The sequence below is a fragment of the Panulirus ornatus genome, chromosome 56 (assembly GCF_036320965.1).
Source record: "Panulirus ornatus isolate Po-2019 chromosome 56, ASM3632096v1, whole genome shotgun sequence".
NCBI lineage: Eukaryota > Metazoa > Arthropoda > Malacostraca > Decapoda > Palinuridae > Panulirus > Panulirus ornatus.
The window spans coordinates 21,995,921-22,016,416 of NC_092279.1; the positions used below are offsets into that span (position 1 = coordinate 21,995,921).

The 20,496-nt window shown below is 36.8% G+C and overlaps 2 protein-coding genes across 4 annotated transcripts in view; one reads left to right on the top strand and one right to left on the bottom strand.

Annotated features, from left to right (window-relative positions):
- The window catches only part of LOC139766010 (33 kDa inner dynein arm light chain, axonemal-like), a 144,308-nt gene that overhangs the window by 1,062 nt on the left and 122,750 nt on the right, over positions 1-20,496 (bottom strand). Inside the window, exons 2-7 of one of the 3 annotated variants that reach the window (XM_071694084.1) lie at positions 11,807-11,893; positions 4,162-4,207; positions 2,922-3,092; positions 2,230-2,382; positions 1,461-1,606; positions 538-735 (exon numbers count right to left, since the gene is read on the bottom strand). In XM_071694084.1, coding sequence (XP_071550185.1) covers positions 538-735; positions 1,461-1,606; positions 2,230-2,382; positions 2,922-3,092; positions 4,162-4,207; positions 11,807-11,866 — 774 coding nt within the window. In that variant the 5' untranslated portion in view covers positions 11,867-11,893. Of the gene's footprint in view, positions 1-537; positions 736-1,460; positions 1,607-2,229; positions 2,383-2,921; positions 3,093-4,161; positions 4,208-4,564; positions 4,676-11,806; positions 13,228-20,496 lie in introns of those variants that run through there. The other 2 variants (XM_071694083.1, XM_071694081.1) reach the window with 2 other exon arrangements.
- On the top strand, positions 4,908-18,537 carry LOC139766009 (ER membrane protein complex subunit 2-like). The gene is made up of 8 exons (XM_071694080.1): positions 4,908-4,960; positions 6,559-6,672; positions 7,124-7,274; positions 7,686-7,829; positions 8,355-8,511; positions 13,234-13,329; positions 13,487-13,584; positions 16,711-18,537. Exons 1-8 carry the CDS (start codon positions 4,933-4,935, stop codon positions 16,793-16,795), a joined length of 873 nt encoding a protein of 290 aa, XP_071550181.1. The 5' UTR covers positions 4,908-4,932; the 3' UTR covers positions 16,796-18,537.

The window sequence follows — 20,496 nt, forward strand, 5'->3', positions numbered from 1 at the left end:
TAGTTTCTCTCACTTTTGCCGAGCCTTTTTTTTTTTTTCCCTATCGCTAGTTTGGACTGTGTTATCAATGTACTGTTAACTGTCCCATGACTTATTAGCTCGAAAAGTATTTGTATTTGTCAATGAATTTCATCAAATACACTTCTGTTCATCAGCAGAAAAGTCTGGGGTGTCATCTCTTCTTTTCACATATCATCTGATTCGATCATTTTCCTCATTCAGTTTCATAAGCAGAGCACCTGACTATACTTTCTTTCACATGTTATCTATCAATGCCTAACATTATCAAAAGGAGAACTGGGGGTTAATACTTACCATTCCTTGTGGGTACCCCTGGACCAAATCAAAAATTCAGTGTGATCCATTTTCCTGTCTTAGGTTTGCTAAAATGCCGTTTAGATTGCCACGGGCCACTGAGATGTCGAATAAAAAAAAATAAAGTTGAGAGAGAGAGAGAGAGAGAGAGAGAGAGAGAGAGAGAGAGAGAGAGAGAGAGAGAGAGAGACGCCGAAGGTAAACAAAACTTCTACCTCCCACCTTCAGTATCTCAATGCGGGCCTGGTGCACCTTCTTGGTCTCCGCGTGCTTGTCAGCCTCCGCCTGCCTGGCATCCTGCGCCTCCTTCTGGAGCTGCTCGATCTCCTGGCGCAGTGTAGCGGCGCGATCGTCCATTTCCCCGACCAACGTGCGCAGCTCGTCACAGCGGGACCCCACCTTCACCTTGTGCTCTTCTGCCTAAAAGTAAACATAAGCGCCGCCACGTTAACGCGTGAAAAAAAGGAAAAACGGAATTTTTTCCCCTTGCTAAATTCACTCATCAAATTTCTGATGGCTGTATCTGTCATTTCCTGATTTCACGTACACAGACTTGTTAATAAAAATTGTCTAAATCTGGTACTGAAGTTGCACACACTGAAACTCAAACTGGGAAGAAAAAGTTGGAATTTCACTAATGTATGTGTTTAAAATACCCCTGGTTTGTTTCTATGCAAAAGATCCCTGGTTTGGTTTTATTTAGTAGATCCATGTGTTGGTTCTATACGAAAGACCATGGTTCTGGTTCTATGCTGAAGACCCTTGTCCTATTTCTATGACCCCTATATTGGTTCCATACAAAACACCCGTTTTGGCTTTGTACAAAAGACCCCTGTGTTGGTTCTGTACAGAAGAACCCTGGATTGGTTCCACACAGAAGACCCCTTTGTTGGTTCTGTGCAGAAGACCCCCTAACTTGCTTCTATACAAAGGATCCTTGTGTTGGTTCGGTACAGAAGACCCCCCTAAGTTAGTCCTAGACAGAGTACAGACCCTGGGTTTAGTTTTGCACACAAGACCCCTGAATTGGTTAGATAAAGCCCTATGACAGTTTTTTACATGAACGAACCCCTGGATTGGTTAAAGGAGCGAAGAGCTACCTCGCACCCTTTGTGCATATAGCTTATCCCTTGGAGCACACTCACCATCAGTGCTTTCCTAACGCCGTAGGCACAGGAGGAGGTGTAGAGGCGTTGGTAGGCGTCCAGGGTCTCCCGGATTTCGTCCCTCACGCGGTAAAGCAGGAGGCCCCGCTCAGCGCAGTTGATGGTTACTTGTCGGATCAGCTCGTCTGTGATGGGCGCGGGGAGGAAGGACGAAGGAAGGAGAGTTGGGTGGATAATAATAATCAACTCTGCTAGAGGAGGTGAGGGCATACCACACAAGGGAGCTGATAAGGAAGGATTCCATACTGTATGTAGCCAAGGTTCCACAGTATACACAGTAAATACATACAGCCAAGTATGTAAGAGACGGTAAGGTTAGGCTCAATCACAGCGAGGCTGTACACAATGCTGACTTTAATCGAGATTATCAGAATGCTGACTAGGTACATTCAGGCTGTTACAATGCTGCCCTTAGGGAAGGTAAGACTACCATAATGCTGTTTTCGGGATACTATAGTAAAGCTCATCACAGCACGCTGACTTTGAGTAAGATTTCTCATCACAGGATGAACAACCGCCCCCCCCTTCCATTAAGGGTATCCAAACGAGTCTAAAAGAAAGCTCCCTTCTTGACGGCCACGCTTGTGGCGTTAGCCCAGATAGCTTCCTTCTGTTATCACTTCACATTACAAAAAGGAACAACATATGAAGAAACTCCAGAGAGAGAGAGAGAGAGAGAGAGAGAGAGAGAGAGAGAGAGAGAGAGAGAGAGAGAGAGAGAGAGAGAGAGAGCTCCTTAGGTACTCACCAAAACACTGGGTGTACAGCTCCCTGCGAACTGGACAGATCCCCGTCTCGAAGGCGGCCTGCTCTTGTAGCCGGAGATCCAGCTGCTCCTGTAGCTGCTGAACGTCCACGGAGGTAGCCGGCGTCGTCGACACGGACTGCACCCAGAGCTGGCCTGGCTCAAGGATGCAAAAAAAACACCCATATACATATACATGACGTAGGGCCCCCACGAACGTAAGATTCCCTCCCTCCCCTTACAATACAAAGAGGTAAATACACACAAAAACACCTTGCAGAAGATTGGTATGTGCTTGTGTACACACACACACACACACACAGAGGAGTAAAGGAGGATACATGTGTACAATGTTGGAGCAACACGGGTGTAAAACTCTCTCCCTGCAAGACATTAACAGTAATCACACACACACACACACACACACACACACTAGACAGGTCAATAGCAACAAACATATGAAAAACAAACACATCTATAGACACACACACACAATAATCGAAAGGGTCTATAGGAAATAAGAAATAATCAGACAGGAGAGAGAGAGAGAGAGAGAGAGAGAGAGAGAGAGAGAGAGAGAGAGAGAGAGAGAGAGAGAGAGAGAGAGAGAGAGAGAGAAGAAACAGGAGATACAATAAATTCCATTATTCTCAAGTAATCGTCCACTTCTCACCCCATTCCTTGAGTCTGCTTACCTGCCTCCTCCCACTCCCTGGGCGGCAAGATGAGGTTGAGGATCTCCTCGCTCTCCTTCTTCCGGAGTTCGTGCAGGGGCGGCAGGACGAGCCTGGTGGCTGAAACGGTGCCTAGTGGACCCCCTGGGGGAAGAGGGCCACTCAAACCAGGGGCGCTGGTGCTGCTCACCTCTGCAAAACAGGAACAAGGAAGGAGGAGAAAAAGAGTTGTGTACATCCGGATCACCTTCGGGTAGGGACGAGAGACTAGCGGTTCACTAACAAGGAGAATGATGACACATGACCCGACGAAGACTAAGAGCAAATGGGCACTATCTACTCAATGGCAAATGGTGTAATGTAATGGTAAAAAATAAAACGGAAAACGAACCACATTTACAGTGACAGTTTCTTACCACTTACATAATGTAGAGTAACGACCCGTACTACTCGGTTAACGTAAAGCTAGGAAGGTGGCACCATATGTATAATAACAACTAATGTTTATTGATTCATATACATCTGAAAAGCGCTACTTGTATAATGACAAGAGAGACCACATGCTAACACAAAACTACCAATGAAATATCCCCATCTACACTGTCAGCTGGTGGGACTTTGAGAGCAGAGAACGAAGGGAAAAACACAACGTTTTTAATGAAATCACTACAATGTAGCTAATTCCTTCTTAAGAAGTAATTTCCAACTATACGCCACTGACAGCTAGTGCTGCGAAGTCAATGTGATGATGAGGAAGATGCACTGCCTGTGTAGTGGCAGTTGGTAATAAGCATAAAGGTAAAGGACAAAAACAGTACACTTATAGTTGACACTAAGTGCAAAACTGAACTGCTTAAAAGAAAGGTTTTCTTCAGTTCTAGCTGAGTAATCTACATATAGGGAAAGGCACCATCCGTACACGACTCCTGCTGTAAGATGGTTCAAAATCATTGGTATGTGATCAGCTTGACTTTGCTGGTCAAATCAGTTCATGCAGCTATAGGTATCTTTTGTTATTTCTCATATGCCCTGTTTATATATGATATAGGGAGATTACCCAGGGAGAGGTGAAAGATACATGATGATTGGATACCGTAGCAACGTGGACAGCATAATAGGATTTTCTTAAAAAAAAGAGGAATATCATTAATACACTTGCTCACTATCTGTACTTAGCCACACTTATAACTTAGACGAAAACTAAACAATCACTAGAAATAGTGTTAGGAAGTGTGTACACTATCTAATAATGGCAACTCACCTGATGCATCAGTTGGAATGCCATCTTTCATTGTCAGGTGAGGGATCTGTAGAGAGAAAATATCTCCGTTATTCAAGAATGTCAGTAAGTGAAAAGTCATATATATTTCACTTACAGGAACAGGTTAACTCATATATGTTTAACACCCATGAAACAGGTAGCCTTACAATACAATTAACTTAATTTCTGGAAAGGTATAATGTCAAAAGCAATTGTGAAAAAGAATGGCAAAAAAAGTTTGGGATATCTGGTCCTGTAATGGTAAATTTAAAAGGAATTAACACACTAACATATAAGTGACATGCGAACTGGTAGGAACTTGCAAAGTGAACAGAACAGCGCCACAAAATGAAATAGAACAGCTTCTTCGTTTTGTTTTCTAAGTAATAGAATATAAACCTACTTGCGTTTTCTCATCTTTCTTCTTTGTCGTCACAAGAACCGGTGTGTCATATTTCACCAAAGAATTTATCTTGTTATCTGTCATAGCTCGCGACTGTCACCTGACCTGTTCTGTCGGCTGGTTATTTACAAACGTTGCTATGGCAACAAGCACATATGATTACTTAAGGTATACATCTTTCAAATCAAACTTTGTCTTTCGTATTGTAAGAACTTTGTACGACAGATATAGAACACAGTAACTCCCTGTATACTATGATAATTATGAAGAAGCAGATGCTAAAGTAGTTTCTTAATCGTTAACTTTAAGTTTATAATTACACATTTTATACATGAGAGGCCTTGCAGGAGAAGGCAAATTCGGTAAAGATGGCGACGCTTGACTTGGACTGGGAAGGTAGTGTTGATTTGACATTGAATGTTTAAATATAATTAGAATTTCTAAATCTTTCTCCTTCTAAATGTTTTCATATAAAGTTACATACCAGCCACTTGAGTACCACTGTGTTAAGGCGGTTATTATTCAAGAAATAGACGTGTTTTGTGTCACTACAGTACTCGGTTTCGTCAGCTGTGTATTGACAGAACAACATTGTGCTCTTGACAGCTTTACATGAAACTCACAGTTTCTGCTTACTGTTATTCCTTGATCATATTTGATGCAGGCTGTAAATTATAAGATGAGTGTCCAACATATTTTGTATAACAAATGCAATGAAACGACAATGACGATGCAGAAAACTCGTTACTGAAATGATAAGTCTGTGATCCTTAATATTTAGCTATTTACCCAGCAAATACGTAGGTAATTTAGTATTGCTTCGAAAGTAAGAATTTACAACAATAAAACCATTATTAGTGGACTCATAAGAAACATTAAAGCTATTGTGCTAGCAACGACTTGAAAAGATTTCCAAGTAAATATTTTGCCGACAAGGTGTGTCTGGTACGTATACAAACTCCAACTTTTATGCGGAAATGAATTTTCCTTTGTTCCTTTATATGACTGGATTTATTCCAACTATCTTGCACCTGGGCTACAATGAGGTTAGTCATGATTACTTTAATGTTGGTTAGGGGTCAGTGGACCAGAGGGCGGAGTTCCCATATAAGGATTTTGGTAAAGTTGATCTGTTTGGACTGTTTAAATGTATATGAACAGTTGACATAATGCTTATTGACTCTCTGTTGATGACATGTCGGCAAAATAACTACTGCAGTGTTTCTTGGGAATTTAAATGCAAGTGTAGCAATGACCTGAAACTAGTTCTGGGTATTGAGTGGCGATATAGTGTTAGTGCAATGTTTAGAGAATACTATGAATGTTCCAGAGGATGACTAGGAGTGCGATATTCTATTCTGCAGGTACAGCGTTTAAAATCTAGCAGTCTCTGGACCAATACATTGCATTTTTTTATTTCAAATATTGAACAATCAGCTTGCATAGCGTATCATAGAAACTATTCAAAGGTGAAAGACTGGTGAGAATCTTGCTTGAATACTTAATCATATCCTTTAATATCATTTGACCCATGTACTTAAGCTATATTATAATTGCTTTTAGATGGCTCTTTTACACGTGCATAATCTCTCCAAGTAGTGAAGTTTCTTTGATCCAGATCATGAGCAAAATCGTTGATATATTTTTCATTGGACATGATTATGATAGACGGGGCAAAATAATGAATAATAATCACATTAGATGCTAGAAAGCCTGAAAGAATTATTGAGCATGTTGGTTCATCGTGTTATAAAAATAAGCTGCAATGCCAGAGACTAAATCTGTGTGCCAAACAAATTAAACGGTGATGGGTAACTTCCCAATGATATGACTTTCTTTCAAAAGCCAGTGGCTATAACTGTGAATGATGCAAATTGAATAAGCTGTCAGTAATAGTGGAGAAAATAATATACCATGTTGAAATGGCAGAATATTATCATAAGTAGATTTAAGATAATACTAATACACAAAAATATCACATTTACTCATTTCAGAGGTTCGAGACCAGTTACGAGCATGGAGAGAGGACAACACTCGGCACAGCGAAGAGGTGGTAGACATGTGGGATTACTGCCTCAAACATTACAAACACAAACTGGGAGATGAGCGTATGTCCTTATTTGTGTTTACTTTTGCCAGAATGTAAACATCACAATCCTTCATATACGTTCTTAATGGTGATGTTATTTGAATGAAGTTGAACATATATCCAGATAAAACTAAAATTAATTACTGAATTTTTTACGTTAAATGTGAACGCTATAGCTTTATTTTTGTGAAGCTAGATGAACAGCTTATATTTCTTGATTTGGAAATAAAGAATTCTTGGATTTACATAATTTTTTAGTTTTGTCCATTTAGATATCAAACTAGTGTAACCCCAGGGACTTGGATAATGAAAGGGAATTCATTCAAAAGTATTGTTTTTGTTAATTTTGTTCAAATTGTACTGGTCATCTAAATTTCTCACTTTTCAAATATGTTACATCCATATCTATGACAAAATTCATTTATGTTTTATGGTTACATGAAAAGATAAAACCAATACCTGGTTGACAGGTTGGATGGTGGAGGAGCAAGTTGTTATAGCCGGTCTGGATTGTTATCGTTTGGATGTAGCAGAGCCAAGTTTAGTGTCTCTTAATGAACAGTTTCCAGGATCCCTAAGAGTCCGTAAACTGAAAGCTATGAGGCTGGAAGCTCTTGAAAGGTCAGATATAGTAATACGTATAGTTATAGCAGTGATGTTTATCTGATGACTTTAGTTGCCTTTATATGTGTAACTCACAAAGTTTTGATATTCTTTTATAATTCTCAGTTTTGACATAATTGTTCAGAGATTGTTGTACTATACACTCATGATAATTACATATGAAGCTGGAAACTAAGGGGAAGACTAATATAATTTTGCCTTGTACAGTTTTTTAATTCTTTCATAGATATCCAAAAGCAAGTATCTTGTACTGCATGCATTACCAGTTTGTTGAAAGTTTTAAGTTAAGATGGAGTGGTCAGAAAATGTTCCATGAATGTCCTGTGTGTTGTTAGTAAAATCAGAGTAAAGCATCAGTAAACTGTTTGATTCTAAGTGATAGAGTTTATGTCTTATTTTTTTCTTTAGATTTGATGAGGCAATGGATGTATATGACAGCATAATTCGCCAAGATGAAACAAATTCAACTGCAAGGAAGCGCAAAGTTGCTGTATTACGTGGTCAAGGCAGGATTCCAGATGCTATTAAAGAGCTCACCGAATATCTTAAAATGTGAGTTATTGTTATAAAGTCATACAAGCTGCATGAGATAATTGATGATTACCATTTTTTTGATTGAGCTTTGCCATTTTTCTCTCTATTTGTCTTCATGTTGTATATTAAGATGTAATAGTTATAATATACAGATAAGTTCTGTTGAGAGGAAGAGTTTAACTAGCGTGGGTGATGTGAGGTTGGGTGCATGTTGGCCAGGGGATTATCACAGTGTCTGTAGACCTCTGTTATTGCAGGCACTCTGTTTTGGGTGAGACTGCTGCAATTGTATGATGTTAATGTTGCTTGTTTGTTCCTGTTTGTGTAGTGTCAGAGTGAGATTAACATTGTTTTTCCTCAGCAAATTCATGTCTGATGTTAAGGTGTGGCAAGAAAATTTTGAACAGTGCCTGAAGGAAGGTGATTATAGTAAAGCTGTAGCTTATGTATGGATGAAGTAATATTAACATAACCTCATAACTATCATGCTTTGATTATAAATACATTTAATTACAGTAGGATTAACATTGTTTTCACTTGCAGATTCATGTCTGATGGTGAAGCATGGCAAGAATTGTGTGATTTGTACCTGAAGGAGGGTGATTACAGTAAAGCTGCCTTCTGTATGGAAGAATTAATACTAACTAACCCTCACAACCACTTGTTCTATACCAGATATGCCGAAATCAAGTATACACAGGTAAGAGTTCCTAAGGGAAATTGAAATCTTGTCAAATAATTGGTAATTCTCATCAAAATATTAATTTAAGAAATTATGATTACACTATAAATGAATATTACATAGGGATTTGTTGCTGGTTTAGTATCAGTGTCAGCTGGGCTACAGAGTACTTAGCAAGTCACTGCATAGCCTAATTGTTATAAAGTGACTGATGTCTCAGGGATAGGCTTTTAAGTGTTATTCCCTCTCTACTGCTAACCATTGGAATTTTTTCCCTTCCCATATCTTTCCAAACAACTATGATGTGACCCTTTTAAAGGCAGACTCTCCATTTCTCTTTGTTTACCCATGTTTTTTCTTCACTGAGGACTTTTGCTTATGAACTATTTATATAAATCAATTTTACATTTATTTGGCACATTTTGAAGATGTAACTTGTTCAGTTCAATAAAGAAAACTAAAATTTTTTTTTAAAGCTACTCATGTGTTTACTTGGATACCTAAAGGTTATTGATAAAGTCAAATGGCAGCATGCTATGATGTACAGTTTTCTAGATAATGATAACGTTTTGATTTTTATTGAAACTGTGGACATGCCATATGCAAAAACATGTCCAAGCATGGCCATCTTGAATGAAGTTATATGAAGAATGTGAGAAAATGATTGTAAAGATTAATTTAAGCTCCACTTGTTTTTAGATCTGTCTATTAAAGGTGGAAAGGTTAAGAGGAAGAGGGAAATATGAAAGAATGAAGAAAATTTTGTAGCTTCACTGTTTAAGGAAAGGAGATATCTGTTGCTTATGTACATTTATTCACTTTTTTGACAATTGCAAAATGCATGCATAATGTTAGCTTTGGTATGGGCAATATTGTACCAAAGGTTGAAAATTAATTTTATTGGTACTAATTAAACACTAGCCTTCAAGGTTTCTTGTATATTATAATTTTTTGTTGAAATATTGTTTAGATAAGTATTATTAAATCTGGTCTTTGCCTTATCAGGTATTTTGAGAATAACAACCATGATTATTTATGACGTAAATGTCAATATTGGAGAGAATTGCACAGCCAGAAAATTTAATAGAGGAAACAGAGGGAGGAGTCATGCAAAACGCATACTGAGAAGGCTCTGTCTTCTGTTCCAGTGCTATTTTGCTAGTCAGGAAAAGCTGAACAGGTATAAAAAAACATATGATGCCCATATTCATGAAAAGAAACCAGTTTTTAACTTGCAATCTTTGAAAATTCATAATTCTCTATAGATATTTAGGACTTAATTTGACAGGGGCAACCACTGCTAAATGGTTATGGAGAAAGGATAGGATCCCATGTTTCCTTTAAAGAGATTGGTAAGAACAGCTAGTTACTGTGAGGAAAGTAAAGCTTTGATTTCATGACTGATCAGGCAAATTTGCGCAGTAAAGCATATCAAGTCTGGAACTGTGGATTATACTGTTTTGAAGGCTAGCATCATCAGTGACAAGAAGAGGAGTAACAGCTCTTTCCATATCTCTAGAGATAGTATAGTTATTGCACCCTGTTGGTAAAAAACAGTTATTGTTGAACTAATTATTTTTGCTTTATATGATTTTATTTTTATTAATCAGTTTATGGAGATGATGATATATTAATTGTCTTTTAACTTCCATGTCTTTTATCATTTCATTAAAGGGAAAGGAACCAAGAGTAGGTGGAGTACAAAGTGTGGTAAATGTAGATGGTAGCAACATTTAATGTTGTCATCCTTAGTATTTAGCATTTATTGAAATGGTGATTCACATCAGTTCTTCTTTATTGTAATTGTTGTGAATTTGTGTAGGAACTGCTAGAATTTCATTTAATAATTGATAATATTCTGTAAGGGAATGAAATGTATTATTTGAAATGATCTTTTCCTTGCTAACAGCAGTTGGTGTATGGAGTGGCTTAATACTTCATTACCCCTTGTGACTTGCGGGATTTGATAAGAGTAGTGAGTTGTACTGTATGTGAATTTCTTAGGTTCAGTAATGGGACACACTAAAGTTTTTAAAAATGATGTTGATAATTTTGTGAAATTTATGATATTAGTAAGTCTCTTGGAGGTTCTTGAAAGCCCTACCATGGGAGAAATGTTCTCTGTGCCTTTAGGTCAGAAACAAGATACCAAATGTCTATAATTGCTATACCCACTCAAAAGAGTTCTTCTTTTTCTGTGCTCAGCTAATGTATGTTGAATGGCTGCACACTTTCTGTGGGGAAAAAAAGCCTGACAAGTTAGGACCATTCAGTATTTAAAAATAAAACATCTTTCTTTCTTCTTTTCTTTCATACGCAATCGCTGTTTCCTACGTTAGCAAGGAAGCGCTAGAAACAGATGAAGAAAGGCCATATCCAATCACATCCATTCTCTAGCTGTCATGTGTAATGCACTGAAACTACAGCTCCCTATCCATGTCCAAGCCCTACAGACCTTTCCCTGGTTTACCCTGGATGCCTTTACCTGGATGCCTCACATGTCCTGATTCAGTCCATTGACAGCATGTCAACCCCAGAATACTGCATCATTCCAATCCCCTCCACCCCATGCATATGTATCACCCTCCTGCATGTTTAGGGCCTGTTCACTAAAAATCTTTTTCACTCCATCCTTCCATCTCCAATTTGGTTTCTCTATTCTCCTTGATCCCTCCTCTTCTGACTCATATATCCTTTTTGTCAATCTTTCATCAGTCATCCTCTCCGTATGTCCAGACCATTTCAACATACCCTCTTGTGCCGTCTCATCCACACACTTTTAATCACTACACATCTCTCTATCCCTTTCATTACTTACTCGATCAAACCACCTCACACCATATATTGCCCTCAAACGTTTCACATCCAACAAATCTACCCTTTTCTGCATGCACTGTATTTTAAAATTTTATTGGAAATTAGTGAAACCCCTTCGTGATGAACAAGATGGGTTTAGGAAGGCCAGAGGATATGTAGATCAGAGTTTTGCACTTGAACAAATAGAAGAGAAACTTGAGAAAAAGATTTGTGCAGCATATATGGATTTAGAAAAGGCATGTGGCAGAGTGAATTGCAAAACTTTTTGGAAAGTTTTTGACTGTGTATGGGGTGCATGGATGATTTCTGACTGCTGTTTAGAACTACAATGGAAGTAATGCATGTGTGAGAGGTAGCAGTGGTCTGATAAATGGAAGTGCATCTTGGTTGTGGTGTCATCATGGTTTTTTTCATTAGATTTTGGTGTAATGATTAATTGTGGAGAAATGGAAGGACACATTTAGATGTTTAACCAAGGTTCTTTTTATGTACTTACTTCATACTGCCCTTTCTTATATTCAGAGTAGGATGGCATAAGCAGACTCTTCGGACACATTGCTTACTGTCTTCACACCCTTAATTGCTGAAAATACAGAAGCAATGGTTAAAACATTTTCCCAAATTTCGCACGCTGCTTTTTAGTGAAAAGAGCTGTGAAGTTGTTGCATATATTAAGAAGTAATTTTTATATTTCATACATGTTTTCTGTTTCCCATGTTAGTGAGGAAGTGAACTGAAACCAGAGCCCCTTATCACACTGACCTTTCCATGGTTTCCACCAATCACTTCATGTGCCCTAGTTCAGCTTACTGACAGCATATCCCCTGTAAACCACATTGCTTCAGTTCACTCTATCTACACACCTTGAATGCTCCTGCATGTTCAGGCCTTGAACCTTTGAATCATCTTTCACTCCATCCTTGGTTTCCACCTTTTCCTTGATCATTCCACTTCTGACATGTATACCCTCTTAGTCATCCTTTCCTCTTTCTTCCTCTCCATTTGTCCAAACCATATCAGCATACCTCTTCAGCTCTTTTATATCCAATAATTTTTTCTGAATAACCCAGCTTATACCACATATTGTCCTTAGAATTTCATTTCCATCACATTCACCCTATCGATACTTTACATTTTTGTCTATAGCTAACACCTTGAATCCATACAGCACTATCAGGACTACTATGCTGTCAAATATACCCATCTTTGCCCATAAAGGCATTGACTTCTCTTTCCACACATTCCTAAATGTGCCCAAGACCTTTTCTCCCTTGCCCACTCCGTGGCTCATTTCAGCTCCCAAGGTTGCATTTACTGCCATGTCCAGGCCCAGGTATCTAAAATACTCTTCTTCCTCCATGTTCTCTACGTTCAGATTCAAACTCTAAATAACCTGTCTTTTTCATTGTTAACCCTAATAACCTTGCCTTTATTTTCAACTTTCTCCTTTCCCATACACTTCCAGACTCAATTACCAGCTTCTGCAGGCTCTCCCATGAACCAACTAACATCATATATAAAGCAAACAACAACTAACTCACCTCCCGAACCTCCTCACCCCCAGCAGAGTGCATACCTGCTGCTCTCTTCATGCCTCTTGTATTTACCTTATCATCCCAGTCATAAACAAATTAAACAGTCATGGAGACATGAGGCACCCCTGCTGCAGACTCACTTTCACATTAAACCACTCATCCTTTTCTCTGAGTACTTGCAGGCATGCCTTACTCTTTTGATAAAAGCTCCTCATTGCTTCTAATAGCTTTCCTTCCACACCATTTATTTGTAGCACCTTCTATAGAACATCTCTGTCAACCCTTTCATATGCTTTATCCAAATCTTTAAATGTTATATAAATATAAATATATATTTTTCACAGTTGCTCACATACATATAGAGATTAAAAGGTTTTATTTGTTTCAGGGTGGTCTAGATAACTTGGAATTAGCTCGAAGCTACTTTTGTCAGGCAGCTAAGCTAAACCCAGGCAATGTGCGTGCCCTTTATGGTCTCTTCCTGGTAAGTCCTTTTTAATTTGATAAATTTACAAATGCAGAGTATTCCAGAAAAAATACTGTTCGATTCTTAGATTTTTATTCATATGATAAATATATTCATCCAATTGAAGTTTGTCTGATATTAGATATTAATTGTCAGTACCTTTTATGATCAACAGAGTTGTACCCAAGTCTCATCATCTCCAAAGTGTAGTGCTCAGAAGAAAAAGGAGACCCAACAGTTAGCGGGGTGGGCTCTCAAAGAATTGTCAGAAAGGTAATTTACTTCTTGGCATGAAAAAGGGTGTATGTGATATGGAAGGGTGGAAAATTATGTGGGAGTACTGAACATTAGGTAATTTAAAGTAAATGAGTTTGTGTGAAGAGGAATACATTTGAGGTTTTCTATGTGGCATGATTTTTAAGTGACAGAGCAATTAAATTTTTACAATAAGAGTATATTACTCATTAATGAATAAAGCTGGTATTACGCTTAAAAACTTACCTCAAAAATGTAGACGTGTACGATTTTTGGCTATATTTGGACTTAAGAACGTCCCTCCTTAGTGTCCAGCAGTAATCTGCTAACGAAGAGGGGCTCCACTTTTCTTGGGACTGCTTGTTCATGTCCAAAATGTCATGGTGAAATTTTTTGCCTTGCTTATCACTGACTGGCCCAAGATTTTCTGGGGAAAATTCTAACTGCAAGTCCAAAAATTGAATTTTAGACTCTTATTGCATCCCACAGCTATATAGGAAGTCAGTAGATGTTTTACAATGTTACAGTAGTTTTCTGATCTGTGATTCTCATGAAAATCTTTGCAAACTCTCTCAAATGACAGCCATGCATCATTGTTTTCATCTCGAAGCAGTTCCTTGATCTCTGGTACAACAAAAATACCCTCTTTGATTTTTGCATCACTGATTCTGGGGAATTTATTCCTCAAATTTGTGAATCCATGGCTAGTTTTATCCATAACTTTGATGAAAGTCTTCATCAACCTGAGCTTAATGTGCAAAGGAGGCAGATAAATTTTCTCAACATCAACAAGAGGAAGATTGATGACATTCTTCTTCAGTAGGGTCAGTGATGTTCGTTTTGGCTACACTTTCTTACATAATGATTTTCTCTTCTCCTGGCTGTTCGACTCAAAGAGGAAACAACAAAACTTCGTGTAACCAAGTTGCATTCCGAGTGAAAGTGCCACAACCTTTAGGTCACCTCATACATCCCACTTAAAGTCCCCATACTTAATTTTTCCAAAGGAAACTTCATGTTGTCATATGATTCCTTCATGTTAGTTGTGTGAGCCAGAGGAACAGAGGGGAATTTATTTCTGTTGTAGAGTAGAACTGCTTTTAAGTTTACCTTTGATGAATCAGTAAACAAGCACCACTCATCTGTGTTATATTCATGGCCAAGTGCCTCCACTACAGAACGAACATCATTGTAAAACACCAGATTTTCTTCAAGGGAGGAAATTCTTTGAAAATGACATGACGATCACAATAAAAACAAACTTAAGTTTCATTCTGGAGAAGATTCCAGCCCTTCAACCTAGAACCCAAAAGTTCAGTTTGCTTCTTAGACAAATTTAAATAATGGATGAGATCATTAAGATCTCCTTGACTCAGCAAATGTGGTTCACTTGAAGTACAGCTTCCTTCAAATGTTGGATCCATGTTGTCCTCTACTTGGTCTACTTTCTCATCACCAGGCTTATTGTTACTCAGTTTCATGTTTCTTGAAGGTTCTGGCCCAGCTAATTCCTGATTGTGAGGTACTGGCCTCATAGCAGATGGTAAATCAAGATATTTAACAGTATGCTTGGATTTTGATGTTATACCATATATATTTGTCAGGCAGAAGTAGCAATCTGAAGTGTGATCTTTGGATTCTCTCCAAACCATAGAAAAGGCATATGGCATGAACCTTTTGTCCATGCTGTAAAAATCCTGATCCGTGACACAACAAATATGGGGGGCTCAACTTTTATCCTGGTCACCCACTTTACAACCAAAGTAATGCTCATAGCATTTTCTTAATGAGGGTTGCAAAAGAACATTTTCTTTTATATGAATGTCAATTCACTGCAGATGTAACAGAAAGAATTTGAACTATTTACACAGTTTCTTGGCATTATAATGGTGGATGGGGTATCAGCACAACACTTGAATACATGAAAGCACAATCTGTCTACAGAGTCAAAAAGACACTGCTTACACATTGAGTTTTAGCCTGCACTTGACAGAGAACTGATACTTAGGAGTGGGCACTGTTTGAATGTTCCAACATTTCCAGTTGTGTTTCTGCAGGCCCTTGGTGACTCCTTTTTCTAGCCTTGTGCTTTCAAAGAGAAGCTATTGCACTTTACAGACAATGAAAATAGCTGTGTTTGTTAAACTTTTTGTTTCCCATGCTCCATAGAGCACTGGTACATATATACTTTGTAATGATATGCAGGTATGCTGGAACAAAAAACTATGGGTAGTAGAGAAATTCTGAAAACATATTTGGATTCAGCGTGCAAAAATACATAAGAAACATTTTTTTCCATGGGACAAAATCTTTGTTGACTAGTGAATTATTAATCTATTGCATTTCATGGTTCATGAGTAACATTTTTATGGGTATTTTATTTTTTCATTGGCGTTTTTACTTAGCTTTTTGCTAATTGTTCCATCCTGAGTTTGGCAACACTTAGCTTATCTATGTGGTGATTTTTTTTTTTTCTGTTTCTTGGTTCACTTAACATTTTTGTGGGAGAGTTTATTGTTTTGACTTTGAAGATCATACCTACATTTTGCTTGTCATTCCATGGTTAGTTTACCCTGGCAGTGCATAAGGTATCTATAATGGTGGTTGCTATCGTAAAGCATAATTACTTTAGTGCTTCAGTGTTTAGTTTGTAATTTATTTCTAAAATGTAACTCATAGCAATCAAATGTTAAAGAAAGAAAAAGGTTATGAAAATATTATTTTCTTCTATCAACTGATCCAGTTTATCACGTACATGGAAATTTTACATTTCATTTTTAATTGAATAAAATGTTGAAAATAATAATGATTTTCTTCAAATGTCACTATTGCAAAAACTTTATGTCTTTTCACGAATTTCTTCCTTAATTCTTGGATGTTGTTTTTATGAAACATTACTTTGTGAGCCATCATTTTATGGGATCACCTTTACAAACATTGATAATGGTTTTATTATTTACTCAACCCAAAAGTGAGAGGTTGTCATAATTTAAAGATTTTGTGGATACTTTAAACATTAACTGTAAATTTTCATTTTATGTAATTACTGGAATTTAAAGACTTTGTGGATACTTAAAACATTACCTGTGTAAATTTTCATTTTATGTTATTACTGGAGTTCAGCATTGATTTTTTTTCTTGCAGGTACTCAAAATGCAGAACTAATGCAATGGATGGATCAAAAATATTGGAAACTTTTGGATCTTTAAGCTTAACAGATAAAGCATGATAGTTTCTTAATCAGAATCTGTGTTCTTGTTCTTTTGTATTGTAATAAATTTTGAGAGGAAATATAATGTGTATTACCTAGAACCATGTTGTCCCATTTTATACACCCTTGTTTACAAAATGGAAATCTAATTTTTTTTTAAAAACTTTTGTGTTTTAGGGTCACAACAAATGCATTCCTTTGTATAAGAGAACTGTGTGTTCTTGTAGGTTTAGGGTTATTAAAAAAATTCAAAAGTTTGTGAGGAAGAACAACTATTTGAAAACATGGAGAAAGTTTCAGGTTTTCTTGTGGGAACTGATCTTTTACAGAGGCCAGCCAAGTATGAGGTAATGCTTGTCACTACTCACTATGTTAGATGTAGCATTTCAACCTACAAAAATTAATCTTTTGCTTTAAAGAAAATTTCATTATACATTAAGGATCAGACATCATCAAGCCTTCATTATTTGACAAATTAAATATTGCACTCATCCAAAACTTTCAGATTCTAATACAAATGTTACAGCTTAATTACTGGACAATTATTGAACTCAAATATGGAAAAAAATTAAATCTTGGATAATAAATTGTAATACAGTAATTTACATTTCTTTGTAATTTAACCAACAAACAATTTGTTGGTTAAATGGTGTGTAAGATACATTTCACTAAACTTCATCCTGATAACAGAATACCTCGTGGACCAACAAAAGGTATGTAACATGTGATATGAACATAATGAAGTACACCTGAGCTTTGATAGATCATTCACAAAATGTTATGTGCAATAAACCAAAAGCTACATCAGTAAGAAGCCCTAAGCCATCACATCCTTAACCTTTCTATAAGAAGTGTCTTATTACTGTATGGTACTTCTTTACCTCAATGCCTTCTCCTGCCATGCACAGAATCTCTTAAAAATAAAAGTTACTACACCCATCACCATTCCCCATTCTTAATTGTGTATATAAAATTATTAACTTTACAGTCTCCCCTCTTCCTCACATGTTAACTCTATTTCAAAGGGATTAACTTTTACATGCATACAAATTACTGTCCTCTCTGGATTAAAAACACTGTCGTTGCATTTGAATTTTACGATTATTACCTTGTACCCTTGTTCATTGTATGTATTTTTATTAAATTTTTTAAGTTTCCAACTTCCAACAATTTCATAAATTTACATGAAACTCCACTGAATCCCTTTAACATCTAATCTTCCATATTCATAATCCTAGCATTTCTTGTACAGGTTGTGTTATCTAAATATATGAATTACATAGATTTCAGCTAATAATGTTTGTATTTATGTAGCAATGTTGTATGACTGAAACTTATCTGTGAGGAACATGTGTATATAAATGTTACTGGGATTGCTTATTACTTGTATTTAGAATGCTAGTCTTATTAAGTTTTTTTTTATAAAAACTTTTAACAGTTACCTAAGGAATTCTGAGTGAAAGTGCAAACACTATTTTTGTCATAGAATGTATATTTGAATATAAACTTATGTATATGACAATACCAGAGTAAACTTATATAGTCATTTGTAATACCCTGTGGATCCAAGCCAAATATTTTTGGGTTACAATGAACACATGATGGCTAACAAGATGTACTGTTCTTACATGAAGCAGTCATTTATTTATGCAGTTAAATAGATCTGTTACTAGTAAAGTAATATCAGGTTTCCAAAGTTCAGTCTGTTGTGGAGCCTATCTTAATGTTGGAATTTTGTATTAAATACAAATGTACTTATTTCACTTTTTTTTTTTCTCCTTTAATGGTATATGGGAAGGAAAAGGAAAAGAAGACCTTAAGGTCTGACAACTTATCTGTTGGAGGACTAATGGTGTCCTAAATTCTAAATATATTGTGACTGGATAGTACAGCAGAAGGCTTTTACCCATCGTCACTTCCTCCAGCACAAAAGCCAGCAGGAAAATATGGAGGGAGCACCTGTTAGTATGGAAAGAGTATAGCACTGACATTATTTTTTTTTAGGGAAGTGAAAACGGAAATTATGCTTAATGCTGGCAACCAAATAATCTGGGAAGGAAGTTCAAATGTGAAAAGAAAAAGTTGATACATGTATATACTATATTTTCTTCAACCAATTCATTTACTGATACTATATATTAAAGTACTGTATTTTTATAGCTGTAATTTGAATATAATGCTAGTCTTCACCCAGACATCTTGTGATTGTTTACTCCAATGTTCTGATGCATAAAATATTTGACTTCATTTGTATTACATTTCTTCCCCTCTATACCATAATTTCTGGTCACTGTATCTCAAACAAATTTTTTTTTATACCATTGAAATTATGTAGTATTAAGAATACTCTTATTCAATCACGGGTCTCAGTTTTTTCAGAGAAATATATTTTACTTCTAAGTATCAGAATATTTTCTTGCTCTTCTTCATATTTGTCCTAATTTACCTGTCTCTGACAAAGCTTGGTAACCAGAATTGAACCTGCATTCTAAATGCCAGCATAGTAGTAAATAACAACATCTGTCTTTCGTCTGACAGTTTATATTTCCAGCTGAAATGGCATAGAAAATGGTCAGGGGGAAACTATGGAATGGTCTTAAAGGCTTGGCTGTGGATAGTGGTTTTGGTTTCTTGCATTCTGCATGACAAATAAAGAGAGGACATAGCAAATGAGGCCATTCTTCCTCTGTTCTAGATGCTCTCTTGCAAATGTAGGAAATGGTGAACACGTAAAGAAAAACCTAGCTAGGAAATGTAACCTGCTTGCTTTATTATATGTTGCTAGGCACTGTACATATCTAAGCCTTTTTCTTTTTGTACTCAAAATTATGGTGGAAGTAAGTGGTTGTCACATTTCATGAAGGATTTTTATTGAAAACAACATGGGAAAAGACCTCTCAGAGAAGAAATCATGAATACCTTGATCAACATGCAATCATCATGCAATGTATACAAATAGTATTGAATGTAAGAGGAACAAGGACACCTAGAAAAAACTAACAAATATTTTTAAAGAAAGTTATGAAGTCAGTGAAATGTAAAAAAGATAATGGGAAATGGAAAGATGAAGAATAATATGGCAGGTTAAGTCAAAAGGGTAGGGTTTGAATTAAATTTAAGAGGTTTACTTTAGAGAGGAAGAAGGAGTCACAGCAATGATTAAATGCTTTTGTAGAGTAAGTAAATTCTGTCAGTGTCCTATAGTGCTTACAAACATACATTACTTAATATTATACATAACCCTAGGACTCCTTTCATAGGGCTTCTACAGCTTTAAGGCTGCACTGCAATCAGAAGCAGGGAAAAGATGACTCCTATGAAGTGAGTTCTTAGATGAGACTGTACTCTCTTTTGTTCACTGACAGTAATGATAACTCACTCAAGGTGACTTTTCACTTACAGTGTAATATTCTCTTGTCCACTGACAATAATGCTTCCTCACTTAACATGAGTTTTCACTTACAGTGTAACCATGAGCAAGTGAAGTCCAATAATAAATAGATTCTATGTATATATTTTCAGAAGTTTGTCGTTTCCCATATACCAGGGTAGTGCCAAAAACTAAGAACCACTTCATTTACTCTCTTCCAATGTCAAGCTGTCTTATATAATGTACTAAAACCAGAGCCCCTATCCACAGCCAAGCACCACAAACCTTTCCGTGCTTTCCTCTAACTGCTTCATATACCAAGGTTCAGTCCATTAACAGAATGTCACCC